At 48.4% G+C, this 25,742-nt stretch overlaps 1 protein-coding gene across 2 annotated transcripts in view; it reads left to right on the top strand.

Moving 5' to 3' along the window:
* G2E3 (G2/M-phase specific E3 ubiquitin protein ligase) overlaps positions 1 to 25,742 on the top strand; it is a 950,771-nt gene that overhangs the window by 810,388 nt on the left and 114,641 nt on the right. For both annotated transcript variants that reach the window (XM_069638501.1, XM_069638502.1), the window contains exon 12: positions 6,070 to 6,380. In XM_069638501.1, coding sequence (XP_069494602.1) covers positions 6,070 to 6,380 — 311 coding nt within the window. The remainder of the gene's footprint in view (positions 1 to 6,069; positions 6,381 to 25,742) is intronic.

Here is a 25,742-nt window from a genome sequence, read left to right as displayed (position 1 = left end):
TCACTACACTCAAAACTGGACAACATGAACGGCACCATATCCTCCATTAAGGCCCACATCGAGAGGACGGACAGCCGAGTGTCGGAAGTCGAGACACGGGTCGGCTCCGCTAGGGTGCTCTGGGTGCCCTGCGCTCCGAGGTTGGTGCTCTCTCCAGCCGAGTCCTCGAGGTGGAAAAGAAGAACGAGGACTTGGAATCCCGCTCACGGCACAACAACCTCCGCATTATCGGGGTTCCCGAGACTTCGTTGAGCACACATTGCTGTCGCTCCTTGACTCACCCGAGCTGCAGGCCGAGCGCCACGGGTCCAAGATTCTCTTCTTACAAGAAACACACGCTCGCACGGAACAGTGCATGCGGTTCGCCAGAACCTGGGGCCCCCCATAGATTTTCCACTGATTTCTCTACTCAAAGCCGTGGGGTCATGACCCTCATTCACAAGAGTCTCAAGTTCACCCTCATTTCCTCACAAATTGACCCCCAAGGCCGGTATGTACTGCTTCATGCCACGAGTGGTTCTGCTGAACATTTACGGTCCTAACATAGACGACCCGGATTTTTATGTGCAGGTCGTGTCCCTCCTCGAAGGCTTCCCCCTTGTCCCCATCCTCTGGGGGGGGGGTGATTTCAACACAATTAGCCCTCGATAGATCCAGCTCCAAGCCCCGCCATCTCTCCAGGGCTGCTTACGCTGCACTATCATCCCTACCCCGCCTGGCCATGGTAGATGCGTGGAGGTTCTTTTATCCAGATTCCCGCATTTACTCTTTCTACTATTTAGTCCACGATTCCTTTTCCCGCATTGACAGATGGGTGATCTCCAACGAATTGGTTAAGAACGTCACACTGTTAATGATCCTTCCCAGGACCCTGTCTGACCACTCTCCGGTTACCGTTGCCGTCGGCTGGGGTCCTGATCCCAGCCGGGCTCGTAGCTGGAGGCTGAAACCCCTCTCCCTTCTGGACCCGGAGTTCTGCTCCGAGCTCGAGGTGTCGATTTGAAGAGTTCTTCGAGACAAATACGGGCTCGGTAACATCTCAAGCCACTTTATGGGAGTTCTTTAAGGCTTATATTAGAGGGATTGCGCTGTCCATGGAGAATGGGGTCCTTAAGTCGATCCGGAGAGATCTTGCCGTGAGTGAATCCAGGCTATCGACCCTGGAAGCTACATGCTCATTTCACTCCACCCCGAGTAACCTGGCGGACATCGGAAGGGAATTGGATACCTTCCGATCCCTTGCGGATAGTGAACAGAGGTTTTTGGATAATCCTGGCATGGCAAGGAGATACGGGGAGGGTGAGCGACCTGGTCGATTTCTGGCGAGACTGATCCGTCACGAGACGGGGTCCCCACACATACTTGGCATAGAGAGGCCTGACTGCTCCATGGCTGTCTCTTCGCAGGACATTAACAGGGAATTTTTTGCAGTCTATGAAAGCCTATACTCTAATTCAGACGAGGTGTCAGAGGCGGAGATCGATTCCTTTCTCGATGCCCTCCCCCTGTCAACCCTGTCTCCGGAGACCGCGGGTTCCCTTGATTCTCCACTCACACTTGAGGAGCTGTCAGCTGCTATTGACTCCTTATCCTCGGGGAGAGCCCCTGGCTCGGATGGTATCCCGGTCGAATTCTATAAACATAAGTCACAGCTGCTCCCTCACTTGCTTGCCCTTTGGGAGGAGTCGGTGGAGGCCGGTGTATTTCCCCCTTCGCCCCGAGAGGCCACAATCACGGTATTACTTAAGTCTGGTAAATCCCCCTCTCAATGTGCTTCATATCGCCCGCTCTCACTCATAAATTGTGATGTCAAAATATACGCCAAGGCTCTGGCGCTCCGGTTAGCTCCCTTTTTGCCATCTATCATCCATCCAGATCAGGCGGGCTTCATGCCAGGCCGCTCCACCTCCCTGAACCTGAGGCGACTATTTAACAGAATTAACAGAATCAGCCCCGAGACGCACACAGTGGCCGCCACACTCGACATGCAGAAAGCATTTGACTCAGTCTCATGGCGGTACCTGTGGCGGGTCCTCGAGAGCTGCAAATTCGGCCCCTCCTTTCTTTCCTAGGTCAGATTGCTTTACTCGGCTCCCGTGGCTAGGGTCCGTACTGACAACCGTTGCTCCCCTCTTTGAGATCGCCAGGGGGATGAGCCAGGGGTGCCCCTTCTCTCCCCTGATCTTTGCTATAGCAATAGAGCCCTTCGCTGACATGCTCCGCCAATTCCACGTTCATAGAGGCCTCCGTACCGCGGGCCAGGCGGACATAGTGTCCCTGTATGCAGATGACGCACTGTTTGTACGCTCTCCTTCCATCAACTTACCCCCAATACTGGAGGACATCATTCAGTTTGGCCGGATCTCGGGCCTTAAAGTGAATTGCTCGAAATCCACTCTCTTCCCACTCACGGAATGCACTCCCCCCCCCCCCCCCCCCCCCCCCTCCTGACACCCTGGGTTTCACATGGGCTCAATCCACATTTACCTACTTGGGGATAGAGGTAACGCGCCAGCAAGTGCTGACCTTCAAGGAGAACTATCTGAAATATCTTACACACCTGACAGCTAGGATCCGGGTCTGGGACAAACTCCCGATCTCCCTCGCAGGCAGAATAGGGCTGTTGAAGATGGTGGTGTTGCCCCAGCTGCTCTATAGGTTCACTAATGTTCCCTTGTGGCCGGGGGAGGGAGGGCTTCTTCCGAGAGCTGACTCGTACGGTTAATTCCTTTCTCTGGCACTCTGGTGCGGTCCGCCTAAAAATCGATACCTTGTCTATCCCCATGACTAACGGGGGCTTCGGTGCCCCCAACTTTCTTAAATACTGGCTGGTATCCCAGATCCAATACACTTCCTACTGGTTTAATACAGCGGACCCTCCCCCACATGTCAGACTTGAGAAACTTGCGGTCTGTGATCGCGACATCCGCTCCTTAGTGATACAACCCGCTCCCCTGGCGCTGGACTCACAGAACCCGGTCGCCTGCACGTCCCTTGCCTTGTCGAGGATGCAGAGGCTGACCGGAACTGCTCACGCCTTCCATGGCAACCTCCCTCTTTGGAATTTCCTCCCGGGGATCCCACGAGTTCCACCGGGCACGGTTCGCCGCTGGGCTGATGCTGGCTACGAGTTGTTGCGTGATGTGTTTGACCAAGGTATATTTGTTGAATGGTCCGATCTCCCTCTGCCCTTGAGGAGTGACCAGAGTGTATGGCTCCAATATTCATCCCTCCGCAGGAGCCTTAAGCGTAAATACCAAACGTTCCCCGCATTACCACCTGACGACCCCGCCATCGAGGAACTCACCTCCCCCCTGCCCATGAGGGGCAAGATTTCCAGGTTATACTCTATGTTGCAATCCAGATCTGTCCCAGACTTTGTTAAACTGAAGCGCCCATGGGAGGTAGACCTTGGTGTTGAAATGTCGGATGAGCGCTGGGCACACCTATGCGAGCGTACGCATCGTGTCCTTCAACTCCCGGTTTAAACTTATTCAGTTCAAAGTATTACATAGGTTCCATTACACCCCAATCAGATTGCACCGCATGTTCAGTGATCACCCTTCTAGCTGCCGTCAAGATGTTGCCAACTACATTCACATGATTTGGTCATGCCCTCGCCTCGCCTCTCACAGTTTTGGGAGGCAGTTTGCTCAACGGTGTCTGCTGTGCTCGACCACCCCATTGTTCCTTCCCCAGTGGTATGCCTCTTCCATGACCTCCCAGGCCTCTGCCGGAACTCCAAAAAACTAGCTGGCCTCTGCTTGCTTCTCGCGGTGCGATCCATCCTGCTCTGCTGGCTTCGCCCGTCACCCCCACACACGCCCAATGGCTAAGAGCGGTCACGTGGGCCTCGGACTCCGAGGAAACCTGGTCCCATATGCAACCCGCCCACTCCAGACCTAGGAACATCTGGCTCAGGTTCCGCTCTTACATGTCCGATCTCAACACGACAGCGGAGGCCTCCCCCCCCCCCCACCAGCGCCCCTCCACCAGCTCGGATCTCCACCCCTATCCTAGATCTCTGTTGCCCTCCGCATGTTGTAAATGTGCCTATTGTTAGAGTTGTTATGCGAAGCAACCTCTGCGCACCCTCACTGTGTACATTGTATTCACATTGTAACTGCCTGTCGCTTTTTGCCTGTGTTTTGCTGCCACGCTGAATAATAAAAAGAAGTTTAGGACTTTTAATTTTTTTTTTTTAGAGTCCAGCAAAGGCGCTGGGGGTCTCTAAGGTGGAGAGGAATTAGCACATTTCTGAGAATTCTCACAGTATTGGGCACTCTAAATGCAAAAGTGCACAAGACTGTTTCAAAGAAAATCCCAAAGTGTCCGCTGCCACCAGCCCATCCTGGACACATCATGCAAAATGGCAAGGTTACTAAAAACAGTTACAGGAACACAGTGCCCCTGCCTCATTTCACTGAAGGCAATGTGTGCAGGAGAAGAGTTCTCCTGCATGGTTAGCAATAGAGACTGACCAGTGCACCCAAAATAGATGAGCTTAGCAATTTAAGTAGGCAAAAAACTGCACTTGGCACCAAAAGTCAGCAACATTCAGAACAAAAGCAAAAATAACAAAGTCCTTGATGTCTTATGGTGGGAAAGCAGCAAAGAGAATCTCAAACAGAGAAGATAGCAAACCCCAGCAAGTCGACTTTTGCTTCGGTGAGTGTTCCAGAAAGTTTTCGGCCAAATAGCTAGATTTCAGCTGAACTACAGCTGAAATTTTGTACAGGCCTACTATGCACCCACCATTCCTGGGCCATTAGACCCTGATCCTATGGTCTGTGGCCCCCTCGGTGGTCGAATAGCCCTGGGTGCAGATGTTTCTGCCAACCCTCCTCCTGAATCTATATTGTGAGGGCTCACTCTGCAACCAGCTCCCCCTGACCTCCTAGAACTTAAACCTGGTTGCCCTTTCTACTGCACCTCTGGATAATGTTTACAAGAACTGTGCGAGGCCTATTGGGTTTATCCCATCGTTCCCTATGAGGGGACATTGTATAAGCTCTTGAAAAGGAACTCCAACATTCACTTGTACAGTGAACCTTTCCCTGGTCCCCCAGAGTTTTGCAAGGTACCAGTGACTTAATACATGGTAATGGTAACGTTTATAAAGCGCCTATACAGAGGCAGTGTTTCACTTTGTACATTGTTCCCTACACATAGGGTTATTGTAACAAATTGTGGTTACATGTTTTCTAATGGTGTAATTGGATTAAAACTGACCTCCTTAGGCCCAGTACTGTCTTTATTTACTCTCTATTTGTTACTGGTTTGGGCCCGTTTCCTAATTGTTTAACATTTTCCTCCTTCCTTTCTAATCCACATAGGTCTAATACATACTCGTTAGGCTTTTGGCCCCTCTTTCAGTTATAGGGAGGAGGGATCCATGTTAACACATTACTGTTAATATAATTCTCCTAGCATATGGAAAATGTAAGTATGTGTTTATTCATCCTTCCTTTATGTAATATTCAAAATATATATTTCCACAATTTATTATGTGGTGCATTTTGCTGTGTCTGGGCCTAATTGTACTTTGATATCAGTCTATCCATCTCCTGCGGGTAAAGACTGAATGCTCAGACACTAGGAATTGTGAGAGTTTGGACTAACTTAATAAACAACGTGCTTCACAAAGTATAGGTCTTTCCACATCCCTCAGAGGACTGTGACCAAAGACATGTTTGATATGATTTTCCAAGTATGCACAGGACAGTTCACTCAGTTGGGACGTTGACTGAGATATCACTTGTGCCACCCAGATTACCCTGCTTGTAGAACCAAGCATTGAGTGAGCAAGGAGTGCAGCACAACCCAGTGATGCATTGATGCTCGGTCTGTAGACATCTGTCTAAGCCATGCATCTGTCTGGGTTTGAAACATGACTGTTTTCAGTTCTTCAAAGGCGCTTTAGGGCAGCATGTTGCCATTACATAAAGCAGCAAAACACGGTTTATTTAGCCATATTAATGTGCACTACCATGTAATGCATGTCAAAGGTACTTGTTAATATTTCATGTGATCTACATCCTAAGTACTAATTAGACTGGTTTCTTGCAGGTACAGCAGGCAGTGGCGGGCCAGTGCAGACATCCTGCGTGATTTGAAATTGCAAGTTGATGCAGAGTGTATTTCAAAGCTTGTAATTGATCGGACTGATGTTTGGGGCAGTGCATTAAAGGCTTTCAGACACCGTAACTTCAGTCCCACCAAAACCATCAAGGTCAGCTTCACTGGTCACCAGCAACAGCCCGAGATGAAGGAAGTGGAGGGCTTAAGCAGGGAGTTCTTCCACCTCCTGACAGAATGTCTACAGAACTCCCCCATGTTTGGTGGTCCGTCTTTTAAGAATCTCTCCTATGACCTTCAAGGTAATGTTGGTCTTATGCAGGAATATTGATTAGTTGCGATTCACCTGTCTGCACAGTGAGCATCATTGTATTGGACTGACTATTTTGAGAAGTTGTTTAAATGGTGTCTCCGTGAAATTCTGTGTGAAAAAAGTCATTACCCTTTTACTGTGTTTTGTTCTCTACAAATTTGGTCCTAATTTTGCTAGCCTGAAGGACAGGCGCTCATGTTGCATATACAAAAGTATAGACTATTATAATTCTTCTGCTTGCATCCTAAGAAGGGAGGTTTGGTATGCACAGTACTAATGCAGTCACCTTGCACTTTCAGCTTTAGTAGCCAAGCTCAGAATCCTGAATGGTTGCCTTCTACCACTTCCAAACCGGTGCACCAGCGCCGGTATCCCTTCGCTTCATTACTGCCATACTGCTGAATGGATGTTTGTCTGGAAAAGATGATTTCTAATGGGTGCCTTATTTCAACTGATTCCTTGTCTTGAGAAAATCTTCTCCTAGGGCAATGGTCTTCAAACTTTTTTGGCCTGTACCCTCCTGAGCAAAATGTGGTCAGGCCGCCCCCCATCAGCCCCTCAAATGCCAAAAGCACACTATGTACAAATGGCTATGAACTATTGCGTGCAGTCACCGCCCCCCTACTCCCTATATAGTCCCTGGGCTCCCCCACCTGCTCCCATCCCAGTTGCTGGGCTCTCCCCACCCCATCACAGACCCAGTGCTCCCGCCCATCCTGCTCCCACCACTATCCCAGTGCTCCCGCCCATCCTGCTCCCACCACAGTCCCTGGGCTTCCCCCTACCCCAAACCACGTTCCCAACACAGTCCGAGGGCCAGTGGGAGCTGGCGAATTTTGTAAATGGAGGGGCATAAATATTTCCCACAAAAATGCCATAGCGACCAAGCGTAGCGAGGGAGCTTGAACCAATCTAGAGGGGTCCAGGGGGTTTTCCCCCCATGAATTATTCTTAAATCTGTTAAAATATGCATTTTAGAGTACTAAAAAAATACAAAAATGGATAAAAAGCCAAACCATTTGCAATTGGCGCAGGAGGGCCAGAGAGGAAAGCATGGTATTTTTGTCTGGACATCTGATAGAGATCCAGTCAAAAAAATAACATCCCTGTCCCCTGGACTCCACAGCGCCTCAGGAGAGCTGATTTTGGCAGATGGGTAGGGAGATTATGTAAGTCATTTTTAAAATGCTTTTGTTGTACAACCCTCCTTCCTCCCTCTACCCTGCCAAAATTAGCTCAACGCACCAAAACAAAAGCACACACCAATCACGATCATTCATACGAGCACCCATCACCATACACTCACTCCTGACACAAGCATGCATGCATCCATTCATCCGACGTATCCAAACGTACCTTCTGCAGGAGCATGCCAAGTGGGTGCTGAAATGCCCCGCTCCAGGTTGCTCTGTCTGTGCAAGGAGGCACTAGAGCTCCCCCTCGCAAAAACTGACATGCAGTGCCCCAGCCAGCATTTCCAATGAGCTATGCAAGGCTGGCGAAGCAAAACGCCCCCAGCCTTGCATGGCTCAGTGAGCATGTGCGGCTGGGGAACTGAACTGTGAAAGGGAAACAGTGACAGCTAAAGATCCCAATTCTTGCTTTTCATGCTGCTGTCAATAAAGTCTTGGAAAACTGGGTAAGACCAGACATCACTACTGCAGTCCACAAGGACTTTGCAAATAAATATAGGCCGCCTTCATTGGACCTTGAATTTCTTTCAAGCCTTGTTGTACAAGCAGCCACAGCTACTTCTAAGGGAGCGGCCTATCCCATGGTTCCTCCGGATAGGGAAGACAAAAGGCTAGACGCTATTGGCAAGAGTCTTCTCTGCAGAAAGAATGGGGCTGAAGGCAGCCAATACCACCTGTGCATTGGCAAAGTGTACCTTCACTCTGTGGAAGGTAATTGCTATGGCATCTGAACATGTCGCAGAGGGTGAAGAAAGGGATGGTTTCATAAGACTGGTTAGGGACGCTGTGTGTCAATCTTTGCAGTCCAGTTTAGACACTACAGAATGCATTAGCCAATCTCTGGTTGCAGGAACTGTACTCCAGCGATTTGCTTGGCTGAGAAAATCTGGATTTGCTCCCAATGTACAATCTAGGCTGTTGGATATGCCTTTTGAAGGATCATATTTGTTTGGTTCGAAGGCAGATGAAAGCCTTGAGAAATTGCAAACATCTAAGGCTGCAGCAAAATCTGATGGCAATTAGACAGCCTCAGCAAGGTCAGACCGCTCAGTCTTTGAACCAGGGATGGAAAAAACGTTCTTTTCGCTACTATTCCTCTCTGGGAAGAACAAGAGGCCAGTTTTCACAGCAGGAATAGCGAAGGAAACTGCGGGGCAGTCAAGGATGTATCGGAAGAGGAGCTGCCACAGCAGCTGCTTCCCTGCCCTGCGCTCCAACCAGTGCCCCAAAACAACTTTGAAGAGTTAAAGCATCTGTCTGCAGCAGGAGGCAGATTAACCCAGCATCTGAAGGAATGGCCAATTATTACGACGGATGATTGGGCTCTCCAAGCTGTTGCCCATGGTTACTGCCTTCCCTTTCTAAATAAATCTCCAAACTCTCCCCCACGATCCCAGTCCTTGAAAGTACCAGATCTGCTCCTTCTACAGGAAGTTGACACTGTTGGAGAAGGGTGCAATCGCACAGGTACCTTTTGTGGAAAGCAATCTATGCTGGTACTCTCCTTATTTTCTGATCCCAAATAAGGAAGGAGGGGTGCGACCCATCTTGGACTTGAGATGCTTGAAATAGTTAATCAGGAAGGACTAGTTCAAGATGGTTACACTTTCGTAGATCTTCCAGGCCCTTCAACTCCAGGATTGGATGGTGTCATTGGATCTTCTGGATGCTTATTTTCATGTGCCAATTGATCTCAAGCACAGGAAATAACTGAGATTCGCTCTTGGCAGTTCTCATTATCAGTTTCGAGTACTGCCATTCGGGCTGACCTCTGCCCAAGGGTCTTCAAGTTGACGGCAGTGGTGACATCACATCTAGGGAGGGGGGCAGATTCACATCTAGCCATATCTGGATGATTAGCTGATCAGAGCTCGTTCACTGAACAAGCTCTGGAACATCTGGTCAGCACATGTCACTCTCTCCACAAGCTGGGCTTCTCACTCAACTTCAAGAAGTCCCACATGACGCTTTCACAGAAGCTTCAATTCATTGGAGTGATCCTGGACACTTTTTCCGGTAAAGCTTTGCCACCCGAAGTAAAGGCTATCAACATTTCGCAGATTGTAAGCAAATTTCAAAGTGCCCCAAGTCTTTAGGTCTTTGATTTTCTGAGGTCGCTTGGCTTCATGGCATCTTGCATTTTTCTGGTGCCAGAGGCTCGACTGAGAATGATGTCTCTTCAGTGGGCTCTCAGGACTCAGTGGTCACAGGTCTCTGACAGAATGACGGATATGGCACAGAGTTCGAACAGGGTCACGCAGGATCGCCTGTGGTGGGCCATCAAGCAGAAAGTTTTGAAGGGGGAACCTTTTTGGCAACCATGGCCGGAGATTATAGTGGTTATAGACTCCTCCCTCAGAGGTTGTAGAGGTCACACAAACCGATTGACAATCAGCGGATGCTGGCTTCTCTGAGTCCAAACTACATATCAACCTTTTGGATTCGAGGGCAATCAGACTTGCGCTGATGAACTTTCTGCCTTCTGTACGGGCAACAAAACAAATTTCCTGATAATTACGGACATCCGTGTCCAGGCATTACCTCAAAAAGAGGTGGTGTTTTGCTGCCGCTGTGGTCACTGCAGGAAGTCCTCTCTATCAGCAGTTCATCTGGCTGGAGAGGAAAACCTGACGGTGGACGCTCTGAGCAGGCAGAGCACAGGCTCCCACAAGTGGGAACTAGCGCAGTCTTTCAATAGAGCGTCGCACTTTGGGGAACCCCCCCCCCGAGTGGATCTGTTTGCATCCAGTGTCAACAGGAAGTGCGACCGGTTCTGCTTAAAGATAGTTCCTCAGAGAGGAGCTCTAGGGGGGTGCCTTCGTATTGGACTGGGAGTTTAGGCTTCTGTATGCGTTTCCGACAATGTTATTCCTCATCTCATGTTCTCAGGAGGCTGAGGAAGTTTCAGAAAGCCATGATTCTGATTGCCCCACACTGGGCAAAGAGGACATGGTACCCGGAACCTCTGGAGATGTCCATCTGTCCTCCAATTCGTCTTCCACAAAGGGAGGATCTCCTCTCGCAAGAGGGAGGTCACATTCTATATCCAGAGATTGTAATTGGTGATTTATAATGCTCTTAATACCCAGAGGTTTCTAAGCGCGGCCAAGACAAGGAACCGGTGTTGCTCTGCGTCGTTGTGTAAGCGCGGTGCCCCTGTGCTATCCGCCCAGGACCCTCTAACTTCACGCATGGTTTGAGATGTTGAGGTACAAAGATTGGGACCTCCCGGAAGCCGTCACGGAGGTGTTGCTTTCGGCCAGTAGGCCAGCAACTAAATCTCTATACCACTGCCGTTGGAACAAATTCTGCAGCTGGGGTAGAGATAAAGGAATTGACCCATTTTCTTGTGACACACCATCGGTTTTGTCTTTTCTTCTACACCCAACACATCAGGGGCTACAGGTCAATATCACATAAGGTTATCTGGCTGCGCTGTCTAATTGCAAGCGCTCTCCAGAACAAGGTTTCTATTTTAAGTTTCCGATTGACCAATATTTTCCGGCCAGTACCATTCATTGTTCTGGTCTGAGATCTCAACATGGTTTTAAGTGTTCTCATGGGTTCCCTATTCGACATTACATTCTTGTCCGCTTAGGGTGTTGTCGTTAAAGGCTGTATTCTTAACTGCCATAACCTCTGCTCGCTGAGTGAGCGAGCTTCAGGCCTCATCTTACAAACCACCATTTACGGTCTTCCACAAAGACAAGGTAGTAGTGAGGGTTTGCCCTTCTTTTATACTTGGAATAATTTCAGTATTGCATTTAACACAGAACATTGTTTTACCAGCTTTCTACCCTCCTCGTCCATCTGAGGGGGGGAGGTTACACAGACTTGACCGTAGAAGAGCCCTAAGTTTCTATATTAACAGGGAATCTAAGATGAAACTTGACGGCCAATTTTTAGGTGATTATGCTGGCCACAGAATGTACAAGAGGTTACAAAACAAATGCTGTCTCGGTGGATCATACTATGTATTTCCGAATGTAACAACTTGTTTGGGAAAGAGATTCCCAAGGGTCTATAAGGGTACACTCAACTAGAGGTGTAGCCGCTTCTTCAGCCCTCCAAAGAGGCGTACCACTGCAAGAAATCTGCAATGCTGCCACTTGGTCTTCCGTGCACACATTTGCAAAGCACTACTGTTTAGATTTCCGTTCGGGCTGGGAATCCAGATTTGGAAAAGCTGTTTACTCTTGCGTCCCGTCCCCTTTCCTCTATACTGCATGGGTGTCCCTTGCTAGGGACGGGAGACAGAACCTTTTTCCCCTTTAAATTTGGAGGCACGTGGGGATGGAGCCCTGGGAGCATGCGCTACCCTGACTCCGCCCACCAGCGCCACACCTCCATCCATTTTCCGCGTCAACGGGAACAGGCCGATTTCACCAGCCCTCTGGGGTTTGGCTTCGGCCTTGTAATTCCACACGCTCTTCCCCGGATACTTTCTTCTGTCTTTTTTATCAATCAGGTACTCGGTCCTCTGTCGCCACGCTCCTCCCTGGCGCATGTCAATGTCAGTGGGCTTCAGCAGTTGTCCAGCCTGCAAAGGGCTCTTCCCTGCATCCGATGCCCATGCTCTTTGCCTCTGCTGCCCTGACCCCAACCACAGCTGGGAGGGTTGTACAGTGTGCAAAGCGCTTACATCGTGTGCCCTGAACAGGCTAGCTCGGTGGAGGGAGCTCTTCGAGAAGTCACCTCCAGAGGACTTAAAGGACTTAGTCAGTCATAAGTCTTGGCCCGAAAGGGCGACTGCTTCCCAAGGAAACGCCTGAGCGGGAGGAACCTTTCTGGTTCTCGCACCTGCACAGGTACCAAGGCTATTCCAGCTAGTGGCCGCCAGGCTGAGGGATCATTAGATCCTTCCGAAGACAGAGCCGAGGGATCGCAAGGTTCTTTTACTGGGTGTACACCCGGGGGGGGGGGCTACGCCGTAGTACCAGCCAGATGTCCGAGGGGACCTGCACGCAGCACTACCAGAGATACTGCTGGGGATAACACGCCTACCAGGCCCCGTCCTGAGGTGCAGGGTAGGTCTCGTGCTCCACCGCCAAGAGTCCTGGAGGAGGCTGGGCCCAGTGAGCCAAGCACCATGACTTCGGCACAGAAAATGGCAGCTCGTCCGATACCACCACTGGGAACCGAGCAGGTGGGAGAACGAGTTACAAGGTGGGACTGATATCAACCAGGTACGTGGCCTACAGCTTATCCATCAGCATCGCAGGGCAGGTTTACCCGGCAACCGGCTAGACGGAGTACGCCCAGGCCCCAGCAGCCGCCAGCTACCCTGTCAACATCACATGCCACCCCACCTGCCTGTGAGGACAGGTTCTTTGAGAAGTTCCTTACTGTCATGAGATCTCCTCAGATGGGGGCCATCCAGTGGGATGTGATCAGGGACATGCTCCCTCCGGCCCCTCCGCTTGCGCCTAGTTATTCCTCCTTTGGCTCCATGTCATGGCCACAAGGCAAGAAGCGCAACTGACGTCACTTAAAGGGTCCAGTTGGACCCAATCCTGGCACCTTTGGTGCCAGGCTCATGAGAAAGTGTGCTCTGCACACTTATTTCCTGGTGGCCGTGCTATTTCATCTCTTGCTCAGCCCCCACATGCACCCAGGCTGAGCGTGGCCAGAGGAATGCATTGGCCTACACGTGCAGCATCTTCTGGGAGTGGCAGGGTGGAGCCATCAAGCAGGAGCAGAGAGGTGTGGCTGGGACTGGGCTATTTAAGCCTGTCCCGCCCGCATGCCAGCGCTTCGTGTTAGTCTGCTCATGCAGCATAACGCTAACCGCTGCATGAAGCTCTTACCCGTTTCCAGCGAAACCATCGCTGAAGCGCATCTTACCGGGTTTCCAGCAAAACCATTGCTGAAGCGCATCTTACCGGGTTTCCAGCAAAACCATTGCTGAAGCGCATCTTACCGGGTTTCCAGCAAAACCATCGCTGAAGCGCATGTTACCGGTTTCCAGCAACACCATCTACCATTGCCTAGAGCGCACCTACCTGACTCCAGCAATACTACTGCCTGCAGCGCTCCTTACCTGTTCCGCAGTTTGAACGCTTACGCTGGAGTTCTTCTCGGCCAGCATCCTCACGGCTACAGGCATCCATCACCTGCCGACCGATCTTCGGACTGCTGCTCCTAATTAGCTGTCGCCAGGCCATACCTGCAGGAGAAAAGGATAATTAAGGTCAGAAACCACATAAAGACAATTCACTAAGGTCGCACGCTACATAACCCTTGCGCTGACCTTAGGGCTCAAACTTACCATCTATTTGGGGCATCTATAAACTCCAAGGCTCTATTCGGGCTCACCACCAGCAGAGCAACTCCACTGGGCCTTCATCACCTAATGGGGAGAAAGAAAGACATTACTAGGGATATGAACACTAATCATGTGGGAAAGACATTGCTTACAAATGCAGACAATCCTTGTTGAAGAACACTTACCTTAGAAGTGGATCAGTCACAGCCGGTCTTGGCTTCCACGCACATGGGCCAGTGAAGGAACAAGGCCCGTTTAAAGCGCCCCTGCACTTGAGAAGCAGGACGGAGAGCTCATCCTCCTAGTTTAACAGGTGAGGCTGTATGGGCAAACGCATGCTCACCACGTTCTGGGAAGAAGGGTTCGAGAACTACAGCCATATCGCAGCATCCTCACGACCTCTTGTATCCTTACAGGGGCAGTGCCAACCATCAGAGCAGTTAACACGGGAGCAGGGGAAGAAGCCTGATCCAGGGGAGTCGGATCCTGGGAGGGATGCAACCGTGCCCCAACGTCCCCACGGAGACCAGGTGAGCCTAACACTCCAGCGCCGCAGGCCCCGCGGTAGCCCTTACTGCCCTTGCCGGCTCTCCTGCCTCCCACAGTTCAGGTGGTTCCAAACCAGCATCCGCAGCAGCCACCGGCTCCGGTTCCAACACCGTAGCCCTCAGCGCCCAGCACACCTCCAGACCAGCCAGACACCCTGGTGGACACAGACAAGGACGACCACCCTGACACGCCATCAGCCAAGGCTTTCCATTACCGGCTTGCAGGTTTGGCAGAGTATTTGGGGCTCCCTCAACTCGAGGTCGAACAACCGGAGGCGGGGGGTCCTGGCTGAGACCCTCACTCTACGTCCCGCAACTAGAACTGGGATCCCGATGCAGAAGGACTTTGTTGCCCTGCCCAAGAAGGGGTGGCTCAAGCCACACACTGCACAGCCTGTCAATCAGCGCTGCAGTGTCACTCTACCCAAAGCCTCAGTCTTCCTTGGCCACCTCGTCGTCAGTGCTGCTAGGCAAGGAGAAGATCTTGGAGGCTTAGGAAAAGCTTTAGTCCAACACCTCACAGCACCTTCATCAATCCAACGCAGATGCCATGCTGGCAGCTGTTGACCAGAGGCCTTGGCGGGAAGTAGCCAACTTCCATCCAGAACTTCCGGTGCAGAGCTTGGCACGCTTCAAGGTGGGGCTGACAGAGGCCAAATTGGTACGGGATATCATGGAGTCCTCCGTGGCCCACATTGACACCTCTGGCCGGGCCATATGCATCGCCACGCACATGAGGACTGTCTGGCTTCGGGCTACTAAATTCAACCCAGACGTCCAGGAACGCATATTGGACCTTCCATTCGAGGGTGGTGACCTCCACCACCAATGAGCTAGATGAAAACAAAAACAGTCCTCAAACTGCAATGTCTTTATCCTTACGAAAGCCAAGGCGTACACCCAGTCGCATCAAGGCTCCGATAAGGGGCTGGCGTTCGGCAGGTTCCAGGGCTCCCAAGAACAGAGGTCTAGACAGCCTGACCGTTCTGTGAGCCGGCACAAACAACAAAAGGGGGCAGCAAGGGCTTCTTTCAATCCCCCCCTCCACAACAGCCTCGGAGTGAAAGAAGGCATGACGTGCCCCTTCGGGTCCACGTGTCTCCGGTGGGGGGGGGGGCAGGCTTGCCCTTCACGCACAGTTTTGGCATCAGAAGTTTGCAGACCCCTGGATTGTGTACGTAGTGTCCATGGGGTACCACCTACCGATTCCACCCTCTACTCCCACAGATTGGGACAGCAACTCTATTGGCGGAAATTCGGTTGCTAGTCCAGAGCCAGGCAGGGGGAAGAAGTCCCAACCTCCCAACGAGGCTTGGGCTTGTACTCCAAGATTTTCACCATACAAAAGAACCATGCTGGCCTGAGAGTTGTGTTGGACCTCTCCCCCCTCAAACTCTCACTCTTAAAAAATTCAAGATGGTTACACCAGCACTCATTGCGGAGACACTGCAAGGGAGACAATGTGCTCCCTGGATTTGAAGGACGCTTACCTACATGTCCCGATTTGGCAGCCTCATCGATCCTTTCTGCAGTTCAGGATCATGGGCTGCCATTTCCAATGCAAGGTTCTATCCTTCGGCCTCAACTCAGCCCCCAGGGTGTTTACCAGATTAATGAATGCAGTGGCAGCCCTACTCGGGACTACCTGGGCAACTGGCTCGTCGGGGCGGGATCTCCAGAGGCAGTGCATCACACTTCCTCCACGTTTCTTATGACCACTCTGCACGGGCTGGGATTTTCTATCAACCTCGAAGTCTCAGCTGAAGCCTTTTTTGTATTTCTTGTATTTATGTAGCTCACCAAGCTCTGAGGCATCTGGGCACATTTCTTAGTTACATGGAGACCAGTATTTACAATTGCAAAGCCTTTCGATTTACATTTCCAAAGGGGCAATAGTTACATTTGGCATCGATTTTAAAAAAAAAAAAAAAAAAAAAAAAAAAAAGTTTTACAGGTATATTTAGACTTTGCCGCTACTAATGTTGCATGGATTAATATTTTGCAGTTGTATAGTTACAGTAATTACATTAGGCATTGAGTAACGGGTATAGTTGGACTTTACAGTAAATATACAATGGGCTAAACACAGGAATACAGCCTATGTTACAGAGTTGGAAACATGTACAAGAATGTTAGAGCAAGGGGACTACTTTTACATGGATAAACGCTGATATCAGGTTATTAACATTAATTCAAGATGAGCCAGGTTTTTACATTGTTCGTAAATTTGTGGACGGACGGCTCAGCTCTAAGAGTTGTAGGTAATGTGTTCCAGGTTTTGGCCGCTAGGGCTGGAAAGCTACTGCCTCCTGCCTTTTGGAGCTTAAACCTAGGAACAATGAGGCAGTTTGCTGGGGGGGCGGCGGGTAGGTCTAGTTGGTTGGTTCGAAGAGTTTTGTTTGAATTTGTCGCACAGGTACTTTGGTGCTAGTTTATTTAGACATTTGAAGGTAAATGATAGTTTTAAGTTTAATTCTTTGATAGATCACCAATGTACCCTGCGTCTCAATTCCAATTCTGAGATATGTAGTGATCTCGGGAAGTTGGTTGCTGACCAGAGCGCGTTATTCTGGAAAATGTGTAACATTTTCAAGTTCTGTTGGTTGGTGCCTAGTTACAAGGCATTGCAATAGTCTAGTTTAGATGGCACTAATTCCCTGGCTAGATTAATGCAGTTGTCTGTTAGAAATGGTTTAGAGGCGTTAATAAGCTTACAGCTGTATGCCATATTAGAGGCGGTTGCCTTAATTTGTCTCGATAATGAGTGAAGTCGCTGTAGATACCTAGAGTTTTTACATCTTTTGAGACCTTGATTTTGTTACCATCAATATTAAATGCATTGCATTGCTTGTCCAATCTATTGAGTATGGCTTTGGTTCCCACAAGGAGCAACTGTCTTATCGTCGTTCAGACAGTCCCATGTTTGGCCATCCAAGCTTGGATAGTTAAGTAGATGTCATTAGGGCGTTTAGAGTCTGTGTTCTAGTCGCCGGTAATGCGTGTCAGGATTTGGGTGTTGTCCGCGTAATTGGTATAGGAGACACCAAAATGATCTAGGTCATCAAAGGGGCTTGGTGAATATATTGTAGAGCGTGGGGGAAAATCAAGATCCCTGAGGGACTCTAAAGGTGACTGGAGCAGATATAGCCCATGCAGTAGGAGCAAACACTCTTGTGGTTCTGTTGAGGAAGGACTGAATCCACGAGGTGGCATTGTCGGAAAAATGTGCCGCAGATGAGGTGGTTGCAGAGCGTTTTATGGTCCACTAAGTCAAAGGCCGCTGATAGGTCTGGTAACAGAAAGAGTGCTAAGTTACATTTGTCTTTTATATTGTCCATTTGGGTTACTAGATCTATCTGGGCTGTTTCCGTGCCATGTCTAGGTCGGAAGCCTGATTGGCGGAGTCCTAGTAGGTTTTTACTTTCAAGATGCTGCTGAATCTGTAGGTAGGCAGCTCTATCTAGAATCTTTAAGAGGGACAGTACTGTTAATAGGTCTATAATTCGTTGGGGTATTTGAGTTGAGGGCAGGTTTCTTTGAGAGGCAGGCGTCCTTCAGGTTGGTGGGTACTGTATTGGTTGCATAGGTCGCCCAGGCATCTGGATGGTTTCAAGCTCGCGATTGTCCTCGACATCGCTAGAGGTGAGGGGGGAAAATTTGAACAGGTCATGCTGGTCAGGTAGGGGTGCTTGAATTGCCTGTTGGTGTGTGTTTTTGTCCAAGCTAGTTTTTTTAGTCTTAATTTTAGAGTGAAGAAGCTCTATTTTGTCAGAGCTTTCTGAATATTGGTGCACCATGTGAAGTATTTAGTGCAAGTGACAGGTGGTACAGTAGGGGATTCTAGCTCTTTTAGGATACAGAATAGTTCTTTCGTATTGGATTTGGCTTAAGTAATCGGGTCATTGTAAGAATCATTTTTAGATTGGAAGATTGCTTTTTTATAAGTGTATTGGGCTATGATTAAATTATCTTTAGTTGTTTAAAGGGAGGTTTTTCCATAGGGTTTCAGTAGCTTTTTTATTCTTACGCAAGGTTCTCAAGTGCGTGGTAAGCTCTGTGTTCAAGTTTGAGCATGGTTTGGCTTTTCGCATTTTTTTTGGGGTGCAATTTTGTTGATGGCATTTAAGTAACGTGGCGTTGTAGAGGTCGACTGAAGATGCTGGGTCATTATTCAAGGTAAGTGTTAGTAAGGGGTTGAGGTAATGGGAGTAGCTTTTTAGCTTTTATATTACGCATATTTCTAGAGTCTAGGAGGTGCTACCGGTTTGTCAGTGTTGGCATGATTGCCATCCTGTTTTTTAATGAGAATAGTAGGATGGTCAGACCAGGCATAAGGTGGATGGAGAGGACATTTGCGTCACAGTTAATGTCAGTGACCCAGTCTAATAGTGTACTTTTATCATGGGTAGGTTAGGAGACACGTGAGAAACCTAGTTCTGAGATACTATTAGCGATGATCGAGGCGTTGGTGTCTTTAAGGTCCTGTAGAACTAGGTTAGTCACCCAGGAGCATGACTTGTGAACCTGGTTTGGAGTTGGCTGTGAGTAGAGTAATATCTTCAACGGATGAGAGGGCATGGTGGTCTGTACACAGGTGTACGGTTATAGTTCATGTAGGCAACATGGGCAGTTTAATTGATGAGTTCTCCAGAGAAGATGGTTTGGGTAGGGGCAGGCCTAAGACCTAGTGACGTTCTTGCAATGAAGGCTACGCCTCCGCCTTTCGTAGATATTCGATCTTGTCTAATAATGGTTTAGTTGTCTGTTATGGCCAGTGAGAGCAGTGGGCCAGATGTAGTTTGGAGACAAGTCTCTATAATAGCTAGGAAGTCTAGTTAATTTGTGGCTATGAGGTCATTAATGTCTAGAGCATGGGCTGTTAATGATCTGGCATTAATGAGTCCCCCGTTGATGGAAGAGATTTTACCCTCAACAGTATTGTTTCCTGAATGTTTTTACATAAGTGAGCCCTCTTGTCTGCTTACTTATTGGTTGTGATTTCTGCTCTGCTAGTGCAGTTTTAATGCTAGTTTTGTGGGCGATTTTAGTAGTTGAATGGTGGCCTGTAGTGAGGCTCTATCCTAGTCTAGAGTTTCTAGTAGTAATGGAACATGGTTGATTGGGTGCATGTTTTGAAGTATATAATTTGATCCATTGGTCGGGAGTTTGTGATTGGGCATTATTAGTCGTGAGGTTGGGGACTCTGGTTTAGTGAATGTTAAGTTTAGTTGAGGTAGGAAGGTGGTGGGTTTGACTTTATTGGCTTGGGGTAATCTAGTGGCTATAGGTGGGGTGAAAGTATATCGCTTCAAAGAGGCAAGTTCATTAGAGTGTAATTCTCATAGTCCAATACAGTGGTGCCCATTGCGAAGGTTGCCATAATGCCTATGGTTAATGCAACCAAGCTAAGTAGAATGTACGTAGTGTGTACCATGAGTTTGTGCACAACTAGATTTAGTTTGGTGAGCTAGGTTAATAGAGCAGAATATTAATAACAAAACTAGTAAGGTGACAATACGCTAATTGCGCGGTCTCTTGTGAGGCCTATCATGCCGTTCGTTACTTAGCCACAGCGTTGATCTAGGCAGCGGGGTGGTTGACTTAGTAATGGGAGCAGGCAGAATAGGACAGCCAGAGTGTGAACAGATTCAGTGCTGGCCAGTTGAAGCAGGCATGCAGGCAAATGCATGTGTCAAGAGGTAGATTATGACGGTGTGGCATAGGTTATTGAGTTATCGGAAGGCAGTACAAATAGTGGTGAGCCCCCTCTGATCCATAAATAAGGTGGACATAATTATGATATAAGGCAAATCAGTATAGTCAACCAGAAATTAGGCGATTGTCGCAGGTTAGGCGATGTGCGCAAGCGCGAATTTAGAATAGGTAAAGGGAAGTTTGCAAGCTACGGTCACGGGACTATTATTGCAGCAGTCTTATAAAGCACAGCGCAGTAGTAAGGTTGGGAGCAGATAACTATGCAGCTGAGGACAAGGCAAGAATGACAATCAAGCAGAATTGGTAATGTAACTGCTATATAACATTTAAATAACAGTGAAGATCATACGAGCAATGGTTTAGCCAGCGGACGTATTTACAGCACATCTCATATACTGGACAGAGTAGTGCAGTACATTAAAGGGATGGTCTAGTAAAAAATTTTATTTAAAAAATAGATGGGCCACATAAAAAAATACTAGCATCCTCCGTTTTAAAACTTCCTATGTAAAATTTTGAGCTATTCAAGCTCAAAATTCGAAAAAGCAAGCACAGGGGCGCAGCCATTTTGTGAAATGGAGGCCCTCCTGTGCTGGCTTTTGCGGCACTAATGAAGGAAAAGCCAGCCAGCTGTAGTAAACAAAGTCTACCGCTGGGTGGCTTTCCCTTCATTAGTGCCGGGACTCGGAGGACACGGACCGGAGACCAGAGCAGGAAAGCTGCAGCTGAATCTCGGTAAGTGCTATTTATTTTTTGTCAAAAAATAAGCACTAGCTGCAGGTTTTTTTCTAAGTTTTCCGGGCTGGAGGAGCCCGGAAAACTTAGAAATAAAACCGCAGCTTTAAAAACGTATTTGTTTGCGGTCGCTTTTGAAGCGACCACAAACATAAATACAACGTTATTGTGTTGGAAAACGCTGCGGTTTTTCTTTCCAAGTTTCTCAGGCTCCTCCGGCTCGGAGGAGCCTGAGAAACTTGGAAAGAAAAACCGCAGCGTTTCCAACACAACCGCAATGTCTGCCTGAATCTGCTTTACCAGCTGCTAGCTGCGGACACAAGGTCTGCAATACACGGTGCCCTCTGTTGGGGGGGGGGGGGGGGGGTGTTCCGAGCTGCAAGCTGGATATCGAAGTATATCGAAGATGAGTACGTGGGAGGAACATCCATTTGAAAGAACATTGCCAGGGGTAAGTAATTTGTTCTTTGCTTTCAACAAGAAGGCCAGCAACTAAATCCTTGTACAGCTGCCATTTGAACAAATTCTGTAGCTGGTGCAGGAAAGGATGTGGACCCTTTCCAATGTAGTACACGTACGTTATTATCTTTTTTGTTACACTTGGCAAATCTGGGGCTCCAGATTAAGACCATTAAAGAATACTTGGCGGTGCTTTCAATCTTCAAGTGCACGTCGGAGGAGGTATCCTACATCAAGATGACATTAGTTCTACAATTCCTAAAGGGACTCACTAATGTGTTCTCTCCATCGTGTAATAAAATTCCTTATGTGCACTCCTTTCGAGCCACTTCATTGTGTTCTTGAAGGCTCTTGACCTTTAAAACCATCCTATTAGTTGCATTAACATCAGCCCGCAGGTATAGCGAACTGCAGGCATTATCTTGTAAGCCTCCATATACTATTTTTTAAGGACAGGGTATTAAAGTGCAACCAACTTTTCTACTGAAAGTTATATCTGACTTTCATTTATCCCAGTAAATTGTATTACCATATTTCTATCTGCCTCCACGTCCTAGCAAGGACGATGAGCCATTGCATAGGCTTGATCCAAGACGAGCACTTAACTTAGCCATCCTGGAAATGGAAAAGCTATGTCAGGATGATCATATTGAGCATTAGTACCCGGTGAGGGCACAATCAGAATGAAAGCCATTCTGATTGGCCCACGCCGAGTCGTTACCAGGCTGGGAATCCCTCCGTCGGGATTCCACGGCCTTTGTCCCCGGCAGGGGGGGTGGCAGCCCCTCAGCCAATGGGAAAGCTCGAAGCGGGGCCATCCCCGCTCAGAGCCTCCCCGCCCCTGAGAGGATGCTTTCGCCCCCTGCCGAGGACTCTTGTGAGTTTTTATTTTTTTTAAATTCCCTTTGATCCCACCCGCCCCCGCACCCCCCCTTCCACTTACCTTCTTGGTCCCTCTTCCCCGTCTCACTCCCGTCCTCCCAACCCCACTTACCTTCTTTTTGATCCTTTTTCGGGAGCAGACGCGCTGGGAACACTTCCCTTTCCATGGCGGCCATTTTCTTGGTCATTTTATTTTTTTTTTTTTCTGTCCCAAAATGCTTTTAGTGCCCCAGTCAGGAAGGAGGATTTGGTAAGGCAGTTCTACATGCTGTTCATAACGACGATTAAATTTGCATCTAAAATTCATACTCCCTCCTCCAAAACTAACAGTGCTTTGGCAGTCTATCTAAAAATGAGGAATACGTGGCAGAACACCATTAATTCGAAGAACAAGTTCCTTGCCCCTGGTAACGTTATTTCGATTGGATGTTCCTCCCACTTATTTCTCATCGCCCCTCCCAACCTATAGTAGAATTTCAGTGCATTACACCTACGCTCTTTCAAGGTCTTAGACTGGCTTGGACCTGCTAATGCCATTAATTGTGCATGAGGGTGTAAAAACAGAACTGAAGCCAACGGGTGTTGCGTGTGCTATATGTACCAGTGATTACCTCGAGACGGAGGCCCTCGAGGGACATAGAGTTGACTGCATCGACGCCCAACGCCCTCTACTGAAAGATCTGAAGCAGCTAAGCTGAGGAGGATATCTGAAAATGAGGAATACGTAGGACGAACATCCAATCGAAAGTTAAGTAACCTTAGATACAATCCTCCAGATTCAATCCTACCTGGAGTTAAACAACTTACTAAGCACCCGCCAATCGGGCTTTAGGCCAAAACATGGGACTGAGATGGCCCTTCTTGACCTAAGAACCAACCAGATGACCGGAAAGACAAAGTAAAAGCCTCCATTCTCCTCCTTCTGGACTTTTCTGCTGCATTCGACCTGGTTGACCATAACGTTTTGTGCAGTCATCTGAAACTAGCGCCCACTTCTCCAAGGACGTGACTTTGTGGATAAAGTCCTTCCTAGACAAAAGATCAGAGTCTTTTCACCCTCTTCTGCTGCGGACACAGTACCTATCACATGCATAGTACCACAGGGATCATGTGTCTCCCCTATATACTCTGTATAATATATTTACCAAGCCCCTATTCGAAATACTTGACAATCTGGGTGTCTCATACACCAACTATGCTGATGACGCCCAGATTCTCATCCCTATCCAAGGCGACTATGTCAAAGATGTAGATCTAATTAATAAAATCTACTTAATTATACAGACCTGGATGGCCACCCATGGATTATGTCAATGATGAAAAAACAGCTTTTAATCGTGGGAATCCACTAACAAACTGAATAAACTCTCCCCACTGTATAACTCGATCACCATCGACGGTATCAAGATTAAAGTCCCTAAAGAAGTAAAAACCTTAGGTTTTTACTTGGACTCAGCACTCAACCTTAACAGGCAAGTAAACGCCACAGCCACTAGTTAAACCTGCAAACTGATCCACTTATTTATTTTTTATTTATTTTGTATTTGTAGAGCGCACTACAGCCCACAGGCAACGAGGCGCTTTAAGGAAACTTAAGGAGGCTTGCTTGCGGGTTACAATAAGCGGCCTGAGAAAGAATGCTTAGATACATTTGTTAGGTTACAGTTGTTACCATTTGATACGTTAGTTGTTCAAGACATTTTTCTTATACAGGTAACAGACTGCAATACAGATGGGTTTCTTATACACAGTGACAAATGTAGTACAGATCTCATGGGGATATGCTCTTTAGATAAAGAGCCTGGTTTTTAGGGCCTTGTGGAAGGCTGTGTGTGAGTCGATTGTTCTGATCTGAGCTGGGAGGTTGTTCCACAGGGTTGCAGCCATAGTGGGGAAGCTGGTGCCTCTTGCACGCACTCTGCGCGTGTGAGGAACCGTGATGCGGTTAACATAGACCGACCTCGAGGGTCTGGACGCTGTTTGTTTGGTGATCCTTTGTGCAAGATAGGGAGGAGCCTGATCATGAAGACCTGCCTCCTGACCCCAGAGATGTGTTCGTTGCGCGAGATGCCTGTAGCAGCCCTTAAGGCATTATTTGGGGCAATCTGGAGTTTGGCAAGGATTTTTTGAGGTTCCGATGAATAGGGCATTGCAATAGTCCAGTCTGGATCCGATGATGGCTCTGGCTATGGTGATGCAGTTCTGTTGGGATAGGAAAGGCCTAACGACATTGATGAGTTTGGAGTGGTATGCTGCGGAGGAGGCGATTGCATTGACCTGCCTGTCCATGGTGAGACTGGGTTCGAGGTATACACCAAGTGTTTTAATAGTTTGCTAGACTGTGATGGGGATGTTTTCAATGGTGAAGGATTGGTACTTTTTATCAAGTTTGCCCAGTGTGGATGGAGAGCCGACCAGGAAGAGTTTGGTCTTATCACTGTTTAGGCAGAGCCAATTCTCTGCCATCCTGGATTGAATGGTGGAGTAGATACTGTTAAGGGTGTTCAGGTCCGTAGTATAATCACCCGAGAGGGGGATGAGAACCTGTGTATCATCTGCATAATTGGTATGAGATGCCCATAGAGTCAAGTATCCTGAAAAGGGGTCTCGTGAAGAGGTTATATAGTGTGGGGGCTATGCAGGAGCCCTGTGGGACTCCACATTTGATAGGGCTGGGTGTGGCGTTGGCGGTGTCAGAGTAATGAAGGTCTTCTCTATCTTGAAGGAATTAAGTAATCCACTCGCATGCTTTAGTGGAGAAGTGGGCTGAGGCAGAGAGATGGTGGCATAGAGTTTTATGCTCTACCAAATCGCAGGCCGCAGAAGGATCTAGAAGCGGGAGGAGTGCCGGTTTGCCTATGTCTCTTAGGTCATCTATTTGATTTTTTTAGGTCAAGTGGTGCCGTCTCGGTGCCATGACGGGGGCGGAAGCCGGACTGGCGTAGTCCCAGTAGGTGGTTGTCTTCAATACATTTTTGAACCTGCACGTAGGCTGCTTCATCCAAAATCTTTAACAGAAAGGGGACCGCTGTGATAGGTCGGTAGTTTCCTGGGATTAATGGGTCGAGAGGTTTTTTTTTTAGGAGTGGTCGGACCCAAGCTTCTTTTAGGGAAGTCGGTACATGCGACGAGTTGATGAAGGCAGTGATGATGGGTGCCAAGTCTGGTGCGCAGTCTTTGATGTGGGCAGGGCATGTGTCGCCCTTGCAATTGGAGGGCTTAATGGATTTTATGAGGGCAATGACTTCCTATTCACTCATGTCTGAAAATTCAAATTTAGGTACCTGACTGGGTGCGTCAAAGGCTGGAGGTGCCGCGGCACGATCTACTAGAAAAGATAGGGCCTTTTGGCGGGCTAAGATTTTAGTGTGTAAGGTATTATTGATTATTGTATTATGATTGTAGTGTGCAAACCCTTCCTGACCACTAAAAGCTGCATCTTGGAGAGAGGTATTTCGGACCATTCTTTGTTAAAAAAGTGGTTGGATATAGGATTGGAACCCCCAAATGGCATCTATAAACTTATATTTTACAGGAAAAGAGGGTGGTTGGGG

Source organism: Ambystoma mexicanum, chromosome 14 (assembly GCF_040938575.1).
Source record: "Ambystoma mexicanum isolate Mex_15411 chromosome 14, UKY_AmexF1_1, whole genome shotgun sequence".
NCBI lineage: Eukaryota > Metazoa > Chordata > Amphibia > Caudata > Ambystomatidae > Ambystoma > Ambystoma mexicanum.
Note: the sequence above shows the minus strand (reverse complement) of the source record. Positions and strands in the feature narration are given on the sequence as shown.